We start from the raw sequence: 16,671 nt of genomic DNA, 5'->3' as shown, positions 1-16,671 counted from the left end.
ACTGAAATTGATGCAATAAAATAGTAAGTGGGAGCATAATTCAAGGTACGATACATAAGTATTCTTCCCAACATTTGACTGCAATTTTGAGGGCATAGAAGCTTCAATTCCTGTTTTGTTTTGTCCTTGGGATACATAAACCAGATCTTGTATTATATTATACTTACCATGTATTATATAGTATTCGAAGTTCATTCTCATTAATCGATTCCTACTTGTTTTCAAAGCAAATTAGTCAGCCTTACTAAATAACAGCTGTAATCCATAGTGATTACTTAATAGTATAGTTAATCCTCATAATCATACTCACGTCACAGACAAAATAATAATATTGTAGCTATCTAATACGTAGTATACACAATTCTTTAGATGTATATGTAGGTATTTATACTCGATGATTAGTATAAATATGTAAATCAAAGAACTTGATATGTATTGATTAGAAAAAAAAAACGAACATATATAGTGTCGAATAAAAAGATTGTTATTAGCACAACATCATGTACATTTCTTCTTCATTCGCTTTAGACCTCCGAAGCCGCCTTAGCTAGGCACAACATTGGACATGGTGAATCTTCAAAATTATTTGCAGATACCATCTAAGAGAGATTACATATATATATAGTCTAGATAGGAATGATGATCGTCTTTAGCTGATGTATACCAATATGAATATGTGACAAGAAAAATTATTTAATGGAAACTGCCTATACATATTAAAGTAATTCTCATATATTTCTGTGACCAGCTTTGGTTTATTAAATTTAATACAAAATAATAGTGGCACTGATCCATAGAAGCCAAGCTTCTCTATCTTTCTCTTTCCTCACTTTCTTTCTATCTCAAAGAAGAAGAAAGAGAGAGAGATACAAACCCTAAACATCGTGCCCTTGAAGCTAAGATATCTTCAGTTTTGTAGAAATTCATTTTGCTTACTTCATTGCGCTCTCTCTTTCATTGTCTTCTACCTCTTGCCTCTAACAGAAGCAATACTTTCCGGCCTCCAAGGTTCGTTTCTTCCCTCATCCATCTTATATCTTTCATTGTCGTCATCACCAATCTGCATCTACATATATATACACACACGCACTCACTCACACACCCTCATATATCACGTGTACTTTTCGCTTCAAACATCTCTCTATTTTAATTTCTTCTCTTTGATTACTAGTTAAGAGCATGACTAAGTCTCTATCATCAAACCTCTCTTGTTTAAGAAGCAGACAAAGATCGTTCATCAGCACCTTCATGTTTCTCTTGGGCATTCAAGTCTTAGTACTTATGTGGGTATATGTTAGAAAAGATCCATCTTTTGTTTTTAAAAGGAAAATAAGTTGGAGCCTTTGTACTTCATGACTATGCATGCATGTTGAACCTAGGGTTTTGATTTTTAGATCTAAATATAACTCAGACCCCAATTAATACCTTGAGATTTATTGGATACTTGCATGTTCAAGCCCATTCATTTCTCAATTTGTTAAAACTTAAAACCTTCAATATAATTTGTGTTTCTTTCTTTGGGGTTAATTAATATTTCATTAGGGCAAAGGTCGAAAAAAGCATCAAAGTTTGCTTAAAGAAGAGTACGGATAATGGAGATAGGGTCGTCATCCACAGTGGCCGGAGGAGGACAGCTTTCTGTGCCTCCGGGATTCCGGTTTCATCCAACGGAGGAGGAGCTTCTTTACTATTACCTCAAGAAGAAGGTTTCTTATGAACCAATTGATTTAGATGTAATTAGAGAAGTTGATCTCAACAAGCTGGAACCTTGGGAACTTAAAGGTAAAATTTATAACCCTTCTATAGTTAACTTCTTCTTTAACTATAATTATCACCACCTAATCCACACATTTAATGTATGACTATTAATCATTTCTTGATCAGTACTATATAGACTATCACAATCAAGATCATATATATTTCAAATTAATTCTATATAGAGCGAGAGAGGTAAGACAGATAAAATATGGGGAAGTATGTTGTTGGCCTTGCACAAGATTATAAGTTAGATGTCAAAGGACAAATGTATACATAGATTGTGGTAATATTGTCTAGGGAGTTGTCTGTGTCTCCAGGGAAACATGCATCTACTTGTGTCTTTTTAAGTTTGAAGAGTTCTTCTCATATATCCTGATAAATTATTTTCCAGTTTTTATGGAATCATGAAACCTTTATACGTGTGTGCGTATATACACCAAGAAAGAGACAAAGTTGTCTATTCACTTATGTCTTTTAGATTAGTAACAGAAGACCAGAGTGTAATGTCTTGTAGTATATGACTACGAATGTTATTTTGTAATATTATTTTGTACTACCCTCAAAATAAGCCAATGTCACATTGCAGACATATAACAACCCATCGCCGTAAGCCATAAATATATATATATATATATATATATATATATATTTGAAATGACTGAATAGATTTTGATTTAAGACTATTATTAACAACAATTGTTTTTTTCCATTATATTTATTACAAATTTTGTTGTTGTGTATATGTAGAGAAATGCAGAATCGGGTCGGGTCCTCAAAACGAGTGGTATTTTTTTAGCCACAAGGACAAGAAATATCCGACTGGGACTAGAACGAACCGGGCGACTGCAGCCGGGTTCTGGAAAGCTACTGGTAGAGACAAATCCATACATCTAAACAGCTCCAAGAAGATTGGACTTCGTAAGACTCTTGTCTTCTACACTGGTCGTGCTCCTCATGGCCAAAAAACGGAATGGATCATGCACGAATATCGCTTGGATGATAACGAAAACGAAATTCAGGTCCAATATATCATCAGTGATTAATTCTCGAATTCCATTTAGAGATCATAATGCTTAAAGTGGATTTATCATTATTGTGTAATTTGCAGGAAGATGGGTGGGTTGTATGCAGAGTGTTCAAGAAGAAGAATCATTTCAGAGGATTTCATCAAGAACAAGAGCAAGATCATCATCATCATCATCACCAATACATAAGCACCAACAATGATCATGATCACCATCATCACATTGACTCCAATTCAAACAATCAAACTTCTTTGATCCCACATCCTCTAGATCATCATCACCACCATCATCACATTGGACGACAAATCCACATGCCATTACATGAGTTTGCAAACACTCTGAACCATGGCTCAATGCATCTACCTCAGCTCTTTAGCCCTGACTCAGCTGCAGCAGCGGCTGCGGCAGCAGCATCAGCCCAACCGTTTGTGTCATCAATCAACACAACAGACATTGAATGCTCACAGAATCTACTGAGGCTGACTTCTAACAACAACTATGGTGGAGACTGGTCGTTTCTGGACAAGCTTCTCACTACAACCAACATGAATCAGCAACAAGTGCAGAACCATCAAGCAAAATGTTTTGGTGACTTGAGTAACAACGATAATAACGACCAGGCTGTTACTCATGATCATTTGGGTAACAACAATGGTGGTTCTTCGTCATCTCCGGTTAATCAAAGGTTTCCGTTTCACTACTTGGGAAACGATGCTAACCTTCTCAAGTTCCCAAAGTAGATCAATCGGATTTGATTGATCTCATGTTTTTCGATTTAATTCTCTTTTTTTAGCTGTGGAACTTGACACAGCAACCAACTGACAGTTCGAGGAATCTGTCTGTCTTTTCTATTTATAATTCTGTCTTTCATTTATGATCTTCTGTTCTGTCTCTCCGAGGACCTCATCATCACAAAGGTGCTTGAAGATTCAATTTTGTTTTCACCAACTTTGCACTTTAGAACAGAAAGGTTAATATGGTTGAAGGAACAGAGCTTTGCATTAACCCTGCAACGTTTAAGAGGATGTTCAATCTCAAATTTCTTAAAATTCACAGTGGCGAATCGTGACTGATCAATCTCTTTCTCAAGTCCCTCCCAGATGAAAGTACCTTTTTGAAGTTCTCTGTCGTCGTGGAAGGTTTTGACTCCTCCGTTATTGAGAGCCTCATAGAGATGGCTGACGAAACTTTTCCGAACATCTGTTCCTCTGAAACTAAGGAAGACGTCGTACTTCCACAGAGACCGAGACGGCGAATCCTCCGATTTCCTCAGAAACTGAAGGAGACGGCGTAGTCCAACGAAGACGACTATAGCCAAGTAGAGCAAGCTAATCGCCATGGAAGCTAAAGAGTGGTAGAACATCTAATTAAATTTTGAAAAAGAAAGAAAAGAGAAGCCACCATTGACGACGACATATAAACCTTTGGATTACGTCATCGTGGGACCGTGGATATCTGGGCCCAATGGGCTTATTTACTTGAAAATTAATTAAAGGAACGTAAGAAAACTAGCAAAACGACGCCGGTGTAATAACGGCGAGAAAATCCACGTCACTCTTGGCATCATAAACACGTACACTGACAGACACACACCTCTATCTACTCTTCTTCGCTCGCATCTCTCTACAGAACAGAGGAAGGTGTCGTCATAGCTTTCCACAGGTACATATTTCTTATTTTCTAAAAATTGAACTATTGTTTACTCTGTTATTCAATTAAGAATTTATTACTCTGCCATCAATGCCGTCTTAGCTCAGTGGTAGAGCGCGTGGCTTTTAACCACGTGGCCGTGGGTTCGATCCCCACAGACGGCGTAGCGATGTTCTATTTTGTTTCCCCTGATTTTGCTCTCTGTACGCTCTCGTAGAGGATGAGCGACATCTCTTCCAAGCACCATCAGCTAGATGTGGCGTAGTTATCGGACAGAAAGATGATGCGGTGTTACAATTACAACGTTATATAATCCCAACACAACAGCTATAAAAGCCATCCTGGTTCTTGATGCTGATTTTATAGGAATAGTGGGGAAGCAATTATATGAGAATAACAGGTGGCTGAAATTGAGTTGGGACCCTCATAGCTTCATAGACCTCTGGTTTCTCATGTGTTCCTTGACAGACTGAAAGATGTATTGTGCCAAGCGAGGCATATCAAGGGGATCGCCGTCTGACTGCATCAACCGGCTACTTTCCACTATAGATGTCCCATTTAGATCCAACGCTCTCATCCGACCCCCGGTCTCAAGACGCTGTGTGATATTGGTGCAACCGCGGAGAAATAGGACAGTACATACTTTCCTGCCTTTTGCGGCTAAACAATTTGTTTGCAGCTATTCTTCCCAATTTGATATGCTTAGAGCACTTCCAATGGAGTGTCTCAAGAAGTGTATCAAGGATTAAAAAAAGAAAAAATAATTAAAAGTAAGAGAGAGAGTGAGACACAGTGTCTCATTTGAGAAACTGTGAGACACTGTGTCTAACACTTGGCATTATTTGATTGGATAAAATTTTTTTTAATTAATTAAAATTTAAACAAATAATTTATTTATTACAAAAACATAAAATTATTATATAGTTTCTCACCATTGGAGATGCTCTTATTATCCGTTCTACAAGCAACAAGTAACGGTTCTCAAGTGCTGCCATTAGTTTCCAAAGAAATTTGAAGTGTAAAAAGATATGCCTCTTCCAAATGTCCAGCTCGGCTTAGCACTTTTATCATGGTCAAGCTAAGTAATGCTCTACATCGGCTTGACTAAATGCTCTGTTTCCGCCAAGTCAAAGATCAAGCGTGCTTCATCTACTAGCTGTGAGTGGCTACAGCCAGAGAGAACAACAGCAAAAGTTACAGATTTGGTTTTCGCTCCTGATTCCTGCATTCTGTTAAAGAATGATAGAGCCTATCTTCCGTGTCCATAAATCGAGGTTGCAGCTAACATCTCTATTAGATATTTAGATCAAAGACTCGCAGTGAACATTCTAGGCCAGCACATTTCACATACATAAGAGAAAGGGCAGTCATACAAGCTACATCTCCTGAGAGCCGATTCTGAAGATATACCCATGAATCTCAATCAGAACGTTCCACTCCACAATGTAGTGCCCGGCTCAAACGTGCTTTCGAATACTAGTTAAGCTTGCTTAAGACATGAACAACTAGCGTACATGTTCACAAGTGCACTTGTCACGAACATATTTTCTCTCCAGCCCATGCTTGATTACAAAACCATGGATCTATCTCTCCCGATATCTAATCCCCGAGCTCTACACAAGCCGGTAAGAATGAAGACAATGACAATTGTTGTTGACCCACGGCCAACATAACAAGAGAACATTAAAGTCCAAGAAACGGCATCTTTATACTCTATCCCATCAAACACCAATCTCTCCTTCTCAGTACATTCAAACTTGGAAAACATATCAATGAATTAAATTAGAAAAACAAGTATCTGAAACATGTCCATGAGGAAACCACATCTTCGCAAAACCTCCTTGGTTATTGATAGATTTCCCAACAAAGCACACACTTGCAACTGATAAGAGTAACAGTTTATCAGGTTCGACATCTTTCTTCCGGAATTTCTTGTAAAGATCTAAAGATTCAGCTGGAAATCCATTCTTCATGTGGGCCGAAATGAAGAGGGTCCATAAACGGAGAACCGATTGAGGAATTTTATCGGAACAGTTCTGTGTGCAGATTAAAAATCTCCCACACACATTTACATACTTAAAGATCGAATCGAATGAGAAGAGAGTTTTGAGGTTAACCTCGAAACCATGCTAATGCTACAGAAATAGCAGAGTGGCAATGTTTTTAGTGGGACTCATAAGGAGATAAAAAAAAAAAGCGCCAATTTCCTCCTCTCGACCATTGCAAAAAAAAAAGAAAAAAGAACGTCTTGGCTAAACGCATTATTCCTCCTAACGCACGACATCATTTTTCCGAATCATCAAATATATACAAGTCATAATGAAATATGATGTAAATTAGATATGTAAAAAAGGAGAAAAAAATAAAGATTTGTGACATTTGTGTATATAAATTGCTTGACGGTGTGCGTTGACAAAACAAACGAATATAAATATTTTGACGGTGTAGATGTACGTTTCACACGTTTGTATAGTCTATATATACCGTATTTGGCTGGCCCAAACAGTTCACTTCCAAAGAAAGCAAGATCAAAATATTCCCTGAGCGCCCGCCGACCAAGTTTACTTTGTATTCATTTTTCTTAATATATAAGTATATAACCATGGGAGTTATCTTACGATCCCTATCGCTTGAATAGACTTATTTATTACTCTTATACCAATCCATGAACTTCACAAGACTTGTAATAGTTATTATAATTCTCAAAAAATCTATTACAATCGGGTTCAGGTAGACAGGTACAATATATCGTGGTATATCATGCTGGCTTTTAGGGCATCTTCAACGGTGTGCAAATTGGGGTCTCTTGATCGTTTCTCTGATTAAAAGTAGAAAAAAATAAATCAGAATGATTTATTTCCGAGAGAGCTGTCTCTCTTGAGAGAAATTTTGATTAGCAAGAGAGACGATGACGTGTCACTCTATAATTGGTTTGTATTTTTGGCCAAAAAAAAAAAAGGCGTGAAAAATCTCCAGCTTTCCTTTTCTTTCCCCATCTCTCTCTTAAGACAAAACAGATGGCTGTGGAGAGAAATCAATTTCGAGATCGATTGAGGATCGAATGAGAGTCTTCGATCAAGAAATCTTGTAATTGGTAAGAATCTACTACTTTTCTGCAGATTATCATGATTTAATTTTGGGAATTTGTTGTTGGTCGATTAGGGATTTTGAATTTTAGATTTTAGAGTAAAGATGAAGGTAGAAGTGCATGTATCAGTAGCTTATGGACTCTACTCGGAACGAAAATCAATTCCTAAATGGATGACATTCATTTCATCCGTTAAGGTAATGAATTGCTGCTTCTCTGAATCTTAAGACTTGTTATTGTTTCATGAACAAAATAAGGTAAAGAAGAAGAACGGCTGAGTTAAGAAACAATCATGAGTCTTATATATATGCTACCAAAGTGAAGGTGTGTGCTTTATATATATCACTATTAATTTTTGTAAACTTGGTTTAGATAAAGAGCCATTGATGATTGAAAAAGACTGTCCACATTGTTTGATTCACCACTAATATGAATTCTTTAATTAGTCTGAGGCTCGTTGCTTTTTGTTTTCCCCGTCTTTGATTAATATCTCTCTTTAAGGCTTGTGGTAATATCTCGAGACATTGATGTATGCTTCTATATATGATTTAGATAGAGGTCTTGAGGCTTACTTAATTTTGAGTTATTTGCAGAGCTGAACAAGAAGGGATTGACATTCTCTTAAATTTAAAATCAAAACATCAAATTTACAAATTTTGGTTTGAATTTGTAGCGTGTGAAGAAAAACAGAACCGAGATGGGATGAAGATTTTCACTTCCCAGTAGATGAGCCTCCCATAAACGATAAGCTTCACGTTGAAGTCATTAGTTCTTCTTCAAGATAACTTCATCCCAAGGTAGAAACAAAAACAGATCTCCTTTGAAATACCTTTTAAAAATTGCATCAAAACCATGTCTTTGAGAAATCAAGAACCAACATTTTATCTGATATGATCAGCTAGATCTAAAGCAATTATCGATTTCATGAGACGTGGCAATCTTCCTACTGAGACCTTTGTTCTTGGATCCAATCAATGTAAGACTTTGTTTGCTTTTTTTTCTGTTTTTGCTTGGAGAGTATTTGTGGTTTGATAATAGGACTTGGAATCTGCAGACATAATAACATCGATTCATGAGAGTTGGTTTGCTGCTCGGTGTTTAAACACTTCCAAACCTGCTGGTGAAGAAGCTATTGTTATGCAGACTTCGACAGATATATTTCTTACAGTTTCAGTCCGCAGCAAAGATGGTTATGATTTCTTCCTGCAGATGTGATGGATCAATTGGTTCAGCTTGTCAAGCTATGGCTGCGGTTGATCAGTTTGCATTGCAGTTTGGTCAGAAAATCATCTAGCTTTATCATTTGCGAAGGTAGAACCATATATATTTTTACATGTTTGATTTTTTTTTTTTAAGAACCTACTTGAGAGAGATCACCATTGGAGTATGAAATTTTTTTAAAAGAAAACACAAGCTCTCATTTAAAAATTTGACAAAACTTATATTAAAAAATTGGTGAAAGCTCATGGGAGAGCTCTCACCATTGGAGATGGTCTTAGGTCGGGAAAACAAACATTTGTATATTCAACAAAAGACTTCTTCTAAGTAAACGTTTTCGATATCCAAAAGTACCGACCACACTTCGTTTTACATATTGTGGGCCCAATCATTGCCGCCCCATTGGCATTGGGGCTTTTGAAGCTGCAGCCTTGACCACAAAATTAACAAATAAAAGATTACGATGTTTGTTTTTTGGGCCAAGAACTATGTTTACTTCCAGACGATGCATTTTTGGAGGTTTAAATTGAATCGATGTTTGGTTCGTAGACCCAACCTTCAATTATGAATGAATATAATTTTTCTTATAGTTAGTATATGTAGTTGCATAAACTGGTAAACATATACTATTTTTACAACTACATAAACAATCTCTTCATGTAAAAGAATTAGATTTGCTAGGATACATTATCTTCATTTTAGTCAACAAACTCATCAAAGTCATATACTCCAAGAATTCTCTACTAATTGCTAATCATTTTCTAATCAACTGTTTTGTTTTCTCCCTAACACTATCAGTTACGTGATTAATTCGTTTGCGAGTTAGAAAACAAAGCACTGTTTTTTTTTTTTACATTAGCCACTTGAGAAATCAACTTTTGAAAAAAAAAGAAAGAGGTAAGCAGACTATATTAAAAGTTTAAAGTATGCTTGTTATTATATTTTAAGGTATCAAAGTCACAAAAAAGTATCAAAAGTCAACCTCTTTTTTTTTTTTTTTGTCATCCGTAATTAAATAGTGCTCAAAAGAGCCATTCTTGTAGAATGTTGTTTACATAAGTGATATGAAGCGGTTCCGTACGAACTTTTCGTGCCAGATTATCCGCTTTTACATTTGCACAACGAGAAATTAAAGATAAAGAGAAGGTAGAGAACTCTTCCTTGTCGCTCTGAAATTCCTCCAGATACACTAAGAAGGCCAGCCATTCGGTTGGGGAAGACACCATCTTCACCAGGTCAGAACAGTCTGTAAGGAATGCTACCTCTTGATTATCTGCACCAATCATACACTTCATCGCCCAAAGGAGGGCCTCGAATTTGGCATGTGGCGGAGATAGGCTTCTACGGAGGTTGGCAGCTCCCATTGTTGATGGCTCACCGTTTGATGGTGTACAAAACCACCCTATCCCGGAAAACTTGTCGCTGTCTTTCCACGATCCATCCACAAAACAACGGTATCCTGTAAAATCCGAATCTAGGGACACCCCCCTCGTTTGAGGCCGATTTGTAAATTCCACTGAAGCCTGAGTTTCAATATGAAGCTCCACTTGAGCTGAGTGCCACAATTGTGTCTCTCTTTCCGCTAACCGTAAAATCTCTAACAGATCGTTATCCACATGTTCAAACAATTTTTCATTTCGTGCTTTCTAAATATACCAAATAATCAAAGGAGAAGCTATAGAATCGTATCAAAAGTCAACCTCTTATGATAATGATTTTGAAATCTTCGACATGTTCTTTCTTATTCATTAAGATCTGGTGAATTACTGAATTGGAATATTGCTATTTAATGCAAACGACATATCATACGAATAAAAGAAAGAAAGAGTGAAGCTAGAGATCAATCACATATTATTCACATACTATTCACATGCCCACTCAATCTTTGTTCGTAAATATAAGAATCTATCTTGACCGTCCAAGTCTCACCTTTTAGGCCATTCTCTCAAGATCAACGGTTGATGTCGTTACATTATGTATAGACTATGTAACATACTGACATGTGATTGAAACACTGACCCTAATCACCATAACGAATCTAGGCATTTCGGCTAAGGTCAACAATATGAACAAAAGAGTAATTTCTGAAACTTTTGAGGGTACTTTTCGAATTTCAATCATTTTGACCTGATTTGGATTTGCTCTTTTTGTTAATTGACTAAATATTTATACGCTTCAATATTTTGAACAATTTTTTTTTGTTCTTTAGCTAGCCGACAAATTGGTTTTTATTATATTTTTTTTATTGTGATTTAAGATTTTCAAAAATTGTAGTAAGCTCTCAGGGAAAGGCCAGAAAAAACGAGAGAAAATTGAGGGAATAAAAGTTTTAGGGTTTTATTTTTTGGTAATCTGTTCTTCCTTCGCCGTGTACTGATCAAACATCTGCTAATCTTCCAGTGGTTGATCAATTATTTGTAAGCTTACTCGCTAGAGGTTCTGGAATAATTTTTCACTGTTCTATCTAAGTCGTTAGAATTTCCTGAAGCACTTAGATTTTAGATTTTGATTTTGATTCTAAAATGACGTAATCGTTGTATCGGCTGCTTTAGGGTTCTGGGTTTTTGTGCTGTTGGTATCGAGTGTATTTGGTATTTTTGGATTAGTTGAAAATGGTTGGGTTTAGTTCGAAATCCTATTTCCGCTGAGAATTTTATGTAGCAAACTAAGGAGAATCTTGTTTTTGAATTTCATTTTTGATCATTCACATAAGAGATTTCCTCTAGTGAAGAAATCGAAGCTTGTGAATTTTTCCCTTTTTTCTTTTGATGTCTGCTTTGCTGCATTATCATCTTTTGTTTTTGCCATGGGACTTAAAACTTATATCCTGATTCTTTCATTGCAGCAGCTTAATGTGTAACGACGGCATCGCCAGCATCTTGAAGGAGTACTGAATCGATTTTCTTTCTCAGTAGTTTTTGTCAGATTCGTCATACATGTGTTTCAATTAGAGTAATTTGAAGGACTGTATTGTTGTGATGGATAAAGCTAGACATCAACAGCTTTTTCAGCTCTCCATGGAACCTGGTTATGGAAACGAGGCTGTTCCTCAACCATTTATGCATGATCAAACAGGGAGCACGAGTGCTAATATGCGACCTCCTAATTCTAATGGTTCAGATGTTAAGCCTGTGCATAACTACTCTATACAAACAGGTGAGGAATTCTCTCTTGCGTTTATGCGTGATCGGGTGATTCCTCAGAGGTCTTCCAATCCCAATGGAGCTGCCGACATGAATTCTACCACTGGTTATATGGAGCTTAGAGGTTTGATAGGGATAAGTCACACAGGATCTGAGTGTGCTTCAGATGTCTCAAGGTTCAGCACTGTGGAAAACGGCACCAGGGATATTGAGAGGACGAACTCTTCGCTTCACGAGTTTGGAAATAAACTTGGTCATGTCCAGTCAGCACCACAAGCTTTAACAAGTAAAGATAGCAGTGTAGGAAATTTACATGGATATGCGTCTTCTTCAGCCTCAGGCAGTGTAACAGCAAAGGTGAAGATCCTCTGCAGCTTTGGTGGGAAAATACTTCCACGTCCAGGTGATTCAAAGCTTAGATATGTTGGAGGTGAAACACACATTATTTCCATAAGAAAGGATATATCTTGGCCGGAGCTTAGGCAAAAAATCCTTGAAATCTATTACCAAACACGTGTTGTAAAGTATCAGCTTCCTGGTGAAGATCTTGACTCGTTGGTGTCTGTATCATCTGAAGAAGATCTCCAGAATATGTTGGAAGAATATAATGAGATGGAAAACCGTGGGGGATCTCAGAAGCTTAGGATGTTTCTGTTCTCCATCAGTGATATGGATGATGCTCTTTTGGGGGTTAACAAAAATGACGGCGACTCTGAGTTTCAATATGTTGTAGCTGTAAATGGCATGGACATTGGATCAGGAAAGAACTCAACCCTTCTTGGGCTGGACAGCTCTTCAGCAAACAACTTAGCTGACCTTGATGTGCGGAACACTGAGGGAATCAATACCATTGCTGGAGATGTTGTTGGAGTTGGCGCATCACAGTTGATGGTAGATGGCTTCCAACAAACGTCTGTTCAACAGTCTGAGTCTATTCCACCAAGCTCATCACTTCATTATTCTCAATCTATTCCTCTGAATGCTGCATATCAGTTGCAGCAATCTGTTCCGCCAAGTTCTGCTCTTCATTATCCCCAGTCCATTATCCCAGGTTCCTCTCTTCAGTATCCCCAACCTATTACGCCAAGCTCCTCTTATCAGTATCCACAATCCATCACACCGGGTTCTGCCACCTCTTATGGAATATACCCGCAATATTATGGGCATGTGGTTCAACATGGAGAAAGAGAACGGTTCCCTCTCTATCCTGATCATAGTTCTAACTACTCCGCTATCGGGGAAACTACCAGTTCCATACCGCTCCAAGGGCACGTCAATCAGCAAGGTGGCTGGGCTGAAGGGTATCCGTACCCTGGCAACACACCCAAAAGCTCACAAGTGCTAGCAGAGGAGCAAAAAGTATCACCTGATATGAAAGTTCGTGAGCATGTTGAGCCTGAAAACTGTAAAACTCCCCGAAATGATCACCAGAATCGTCCCCACATAGATGATTTTGAGGTGAGAAATCACAATCAGGTCCGGGAGGTGTCAGTTGCAACAACTGCACCTACCCAGGATGCACATTTACTTCCCCCTAGTAGAGACCCACGGCAGACCACTCCTGCAATGCCTGCTACCTACCGTGATGCTGTTATTACTGGGCAGGTTCCTCTATCTGGTATTGAAGATCAGCTTTCAACTTCAAGCAGTACCTGTGCCCCTGTTCATAGCGACTCTGAGTCAAATTTAATTGATCTTAACTATCCGGAGCCTGAGCAGTCTCCCCAAAGGGTATATTGCTCAGAGAGAATACCTCGTGAACAGCTTGAATTGCTAAATCGTTTGTCGAAGTCCGATAACTCGCTAAGCTCTCAGTTCGTAACGTCTGAGTCACAAGCAAACACTGCACAGCAAGATTCAGGAAAAGAAGCGGTTGGAAAGTCACATGACGAGTTCGAGACCGTTTATGATGATGTCACTCACCATAAGCACAAAGATGTGGAAACAATCTTTGAAAAAGTAGGGGTATCAGATGAAACTTTGGAATTCGAGCCCCTGCACAAGATTGTAAATTCTGACGATGCAAACAAGAACAGACTAGTCAATGGGGATACTGAAATTGGTGTTTCCAACTTGAGCCATGTAAACGCAGCCATGAGTCATGTTATCCCTGAAGAGCAAGCTTCTACTTGTGGTTCTGCTTCACTGCAGGGAGATATTCTTATTGATATCAATGACAGGTTTCCTCGTGACTTCCTTTCTGAAATATTCTCACAGGCAATCTCAGAGGATAGAGCCGCTGTTCATCCGCATCCTCATGAAGGAGCTGCTGTTAGCATGAATGTGCAGAATCACGATCGTAAAAACTGGTCATATTTTCAGCAGCTGGCTGAAGATCAGTTTAGCCAAAGAGATGTTGCACTTGACCAAGCTGATTCTCGCATTCCATCTGACCAGAAAGATGGTGGAGAGAGCTCCAGATTGCCTTATGTCTCGCCATTGAGTAGAGATGGTATTTCAACAAACCTTGCTAATCCTCAGTTGAGTTTAGGTCAAGATTATGGGGGTGATTTTTCTGAAACGGATGGGTGTGGCACTAGCACCATTCTCCCTGCTCTAGAGGATGAACAGATGAAGGTTACTGAGAGTGAGGAATTTGGTGCTATGGTGGAGAATCTTAGGACGCCGGATTCTGAACCAAAGGTATGAGTTAGTTGCAGTTTTTATTTTGTGCTTTCCAAAACCACTGTGTTTCTGAAGAGGATGGAACATCTAGGATGAAAAGACAGAAACAAGGCATGCTGCGCTTCCTCCACTTGGCTCAGAGTTTGACTACAGTGGCTTGCAGGTATGAAAACCTTTGAAAATATACATCTGACAAAACTCGTACTATGCATGTGAAATTCTTTGTTGGGGCCATATCCGTGGTTCTTACAGTTTCAGATATGTTGGTAGAATCAGCATTATGTTTAACCCCCGACTAGTTTTTGTCTGTGCGTCTTGTTTCATTTTCATTGCGTTAGTTCTGTTAAAAAAATTCTCTGCTTCTATCTTCCCAGTGTTTCTACTGAGCTAGTTTTCTGTATGTTGGTTTACATATATTTAAAATAGTATTATACTCTACAATATTACTAGATCATTAAGAATGAAGATCTTGAGGAGTTGAAGGAGCTTGGTTCTGGTACTTTTGGAACGGTGTATCATGGGAAATGGAGAGGATCAGACGTCGCTATCAAGAGGATAAAGAAGAGTTGCTTTGCTGGGCGGTCATCAGAGCAAGAGAGATTGGTGAGTTGTTTGCAGATCATGTCTTATGCATTTCCTTTTTTGCCATGCCTAAAATTCATGCACCTATGTTAATTTGTCACACTACGCTAGTTGATGTATACTTGAATATCTAGACTGGTGAATTCTGGGGGGAAGCTGAAATTCTTTCAAAGCTTCATCATCCGAACGTTGTAGCATTTTATGGTGTTGTAAAAGACGGGCCTGGAGGGACCTTGGCGACTGTAACAGAGTACATGGTTGATGGTTCTCTGAGGCATGTTCTGGTCCGGAAGGACAGGTTAAGTTCGGCTTGTTAGGTTCTCTGATATCACTTTAATTGGTTCCATTCGTTAACTTATAAAATCTTATCTATTTTCTTTCTTTGTATTATCAGGCATCTTGATCGTCGTAAGAGACTAATCATTGCCATGGATGCTGCATTTGGAATGGAATATTTACACTCCAAAAACACTGTTCACTTCGATTTGAAATGTGACAATTTACTTGTGAACTTGAAAGATCCTTCTCGCCCAATCTGCAAGGTAACACGATTTGCTAGACCTTCCCGTCGATGAATTTAGTTTAATATGATGTTTGAATAAATAACATTAATCCACATGCTATTCTACCTCAGGTTGGTGACTTTGGTTTGTCAAAAATCAAGAGAAATACGTTGGTATCTGGTGGTGTACGTGGAACCTTACCATGGATGGCACCAGAGCTTCTAAACGGGAGCAGCAGCAAAGTTTCTGAAAAGGTAAACATTAATGTGATAAGATGCTCAATGAATATCAATATCTACTTTAACTGCTAGAATGATCCTCTGCAAGAGGCACCTATCTTCCTGTTTATGAAAAGCTGAGATGAATAGTGTGTTTAGTTTCTTGAGATGAGAATCTTATGTCATTATATACTGACTGAGAATACAAGCAAACTATAAGACCTGTCATATTCTTGTTCTTTGCCTGCAGGTTGATGTTTTCTCTTTCGGTATCGTTTTGTGGGAGATTCTAACCGGAGAGGAACCATATGCGAATATGCACTATGGGGCAATAATAGGTTCGTGAAGTAACTCACGGTCTATCGGGTTTCTGCCTGTTCATTCTTTCATTCTTGTTCAAAATGCTTTCGGTATGAAATCTAAGAGATGATGATGATGACTTCATTGTGAAAGTGCAGGTGGGATAGTGAACAACACACTGAGACCAACCATACCGGGCTTCTGTGACGATGAATGGAGAACACTAATGGAGGAATGTTGGGCACCAAACCCAATGGCAAGACCATCTTTCACAGAGATAGCTGGTCGCTTACGAGTAATGTCATCAGCAGCAACTTCGACTCAATCCAAGCCACCAGCTCACAGGGCTTCCAAATGAAAAACCTTTCTTTTTATTATGTGCAGTGAAAAGAGAACATAGGTCGATTACAAAAAGTCCAATTCTTTATACTTTTCGGTCGGGGTTTGTAGAGAGATATTTCTTGATCCTTTTCTCCTTTCCATTTTTTTCTTTAACAAAAACAAACAAAAAAAAGTTGAAAAGTTTATTCCAGTTGGTGGAAATTATTTTGTTGAATACAC

At 38.2% G+C, this 16,671-nt stretch overlaps 2 protein-coding genes, 1 long non-coding RNA gene and 1 other non-coding gene across 8 annotated transcripts; all 4 read left to right on the top strand.

The window, feature by feature from the left end:
* Positions 1–617: 617 nt before the first annotated feature.
* Positions 618–3,662, top strand: LOC9323857 (protein SOMBRERO). Of its 2 annotated transcripts, none has more exons than XM_002889209.2 (4): positions 618–1,008; positions 1,543–1,782; positions 2,506–2,777; positions 2,867–3,662. In XM_002889209.2, the coding sequence occupies exons 2-4, from the start codon at positions 1,593–1,595 to the stop codon at positions 3,521–3,523; spliced, it is 1,119 nt and encodes a 372-aa protein (XP_002889255.1). In that variant the 5' UTR covers positions 618–1,008; positions 1,543–1,592; the 3' UTR covers positions 3,524–3,662. The 2 variants fall into 2 exon arrangements, with proteins under 2 accessions (XP_002889255.1, XP_020889832.1); XM_021034173.1 differs by lacking the exon at positions 618–1,008 and adding an exon at positions 1,036–1,283.
* Positions 3,663–4,525: 863 nt separating this feature from the next.
* On the top strand, positions 4,526–4,597 carry TRNAK-UUU. Its single transcript has one exon. It is a non-coding gene; the product is annotated as a tRNA-Lys (tRNA).
* Positions 4,598–7,411: 2,814 nt separating this feature from the next.
* On the top strand, positions 7,412–8,929 carry LOC110230675. 2 transcript variants are annotated; one of them, XR_002333813.1, is made up of 4 exons: positions 7,412–7,718; positions 8,195–8,318; positions 8,420–8,497; positions 8,708–8,929. It is a non-coding gene; the product is annotated as an uncharacterized LOC110230675 (long non-coding RNA). The 2 variants fall into 2 exon arrangements; XR_002333812.1 differs by having other exon boundaries at positions 8,576–8,929.
* Positions 8,930–10,996: 2,067 nt separating this feature from the next.
* On the top strand, positions 10,997–16,666 carry LOC9323855. 3 transcript variants are annotated; one of them, XM_021009990.1, is made up of 9 exons: positions 11,000–11,156; positions 11,588–14,525; positions 14,599–14,670; positions 14,958–15,110; positions 15,224–15,387; positions 15,484–15,631; positions 15,724–15,846; positions 16,061–16,148; positions 16,269–16,666. In XM_021009990.1, the coding sequence occupies exons 2-9, from the start codon at positions 11,718–11,720 to the stop codon at positions 16,466–16,468; spliced, it is 3,756 nt and encodes a 1,251-aa protein (XP_020865649.1). In that variant the 5' UTR covers positions 11,000–11,156; positions 11,588–11,717; the 3' UTR covers positions 16,469–16,666. The 3 variants fall into 3 exon arrangements, with proteins under 3 accessions (XP_020865650.1, XP_020865649.1, XP_020865648.1); XM_021009989.1 differs by having other exon boundaries at positions 11,585–14,525; XM_021009991.1 differs by lacking the exons at positions 15,484–15,631; positions 15,724–15,846; positions 16,061–16,148; positions 16,269–16,666 and having other exon boundaries at positions 10,997–11,156; positions 11,585–14,525; positions 15,201–15,290.
* The last annotated feature ends 5 nt before the right edge of the window (positions 16,667–16,671 follow it).

The sequence above is a fragment of the Arabidopsis lyrata genome, assembly GCF_000004255.2.
Source record: "Arabidopsis lyrata subsp. lyrata unplaced genomic scaffold ARALYscaffold_2, whole genome shotgun sequence".
NCBI lineage: Eukaryota > Viridiplantae > Streptophyta > Magnoliopsida > Brassicales > Brassicaceae > Arabidopsis > Arabidopsis lyrata.
Note: the sequence above shows the minus strand (reverse complement) of the source record. Positions and strands in the feature narration are given on the sequence as shown.

Excerpts from the sequence above, each read along its gene's own strand:
- LOC9323855 (XM_021009990.1), top strand. The coding sequence starts at position 11,718 with ATGGATAAAGCTAGACATCAACAGCTTTTTCAGCTCTCCATGGAACCT. Across the intron at positions 15,388-15,483 it reads GTTCTGGTCCGGAAGGACAG|GCATCTTGATCGTCGTAAGA; the intron begins GTTAAGTTCGGC and ends TTGTATTATCAG. Across the intron at positions 15,632-15,723 it reads CTTCTCGCCCAATCTGCAAG|GTTGGTGACTTTGGTTTGTC; the intron begins GTAACACGATTT and ends ATTCTACCTCAG.
- LOC9323857 (XM_002889209.2), top strand. The coding sequence starts at position 1,593 with ATGGAGATAGGGTCGTCATCCACAGTGGCCGGAGGAGGACAGCTTTCT. Across the intron at positions 1,783-2,505 it reads GGAACCTTGGGAACTTAAAG|AGAAATGCAGAATCGGGTCG; the intron begins GTAAAATTTATA and ends GTGTATATGTAG. Across the intron at positions 2,778-2,866 it reads ATAACGAAAACGAAATTCAG|GAAGATGGGTGGGTTGTATG; the intron begins GTCCAATATATC and ends TGTAATTTGCAG.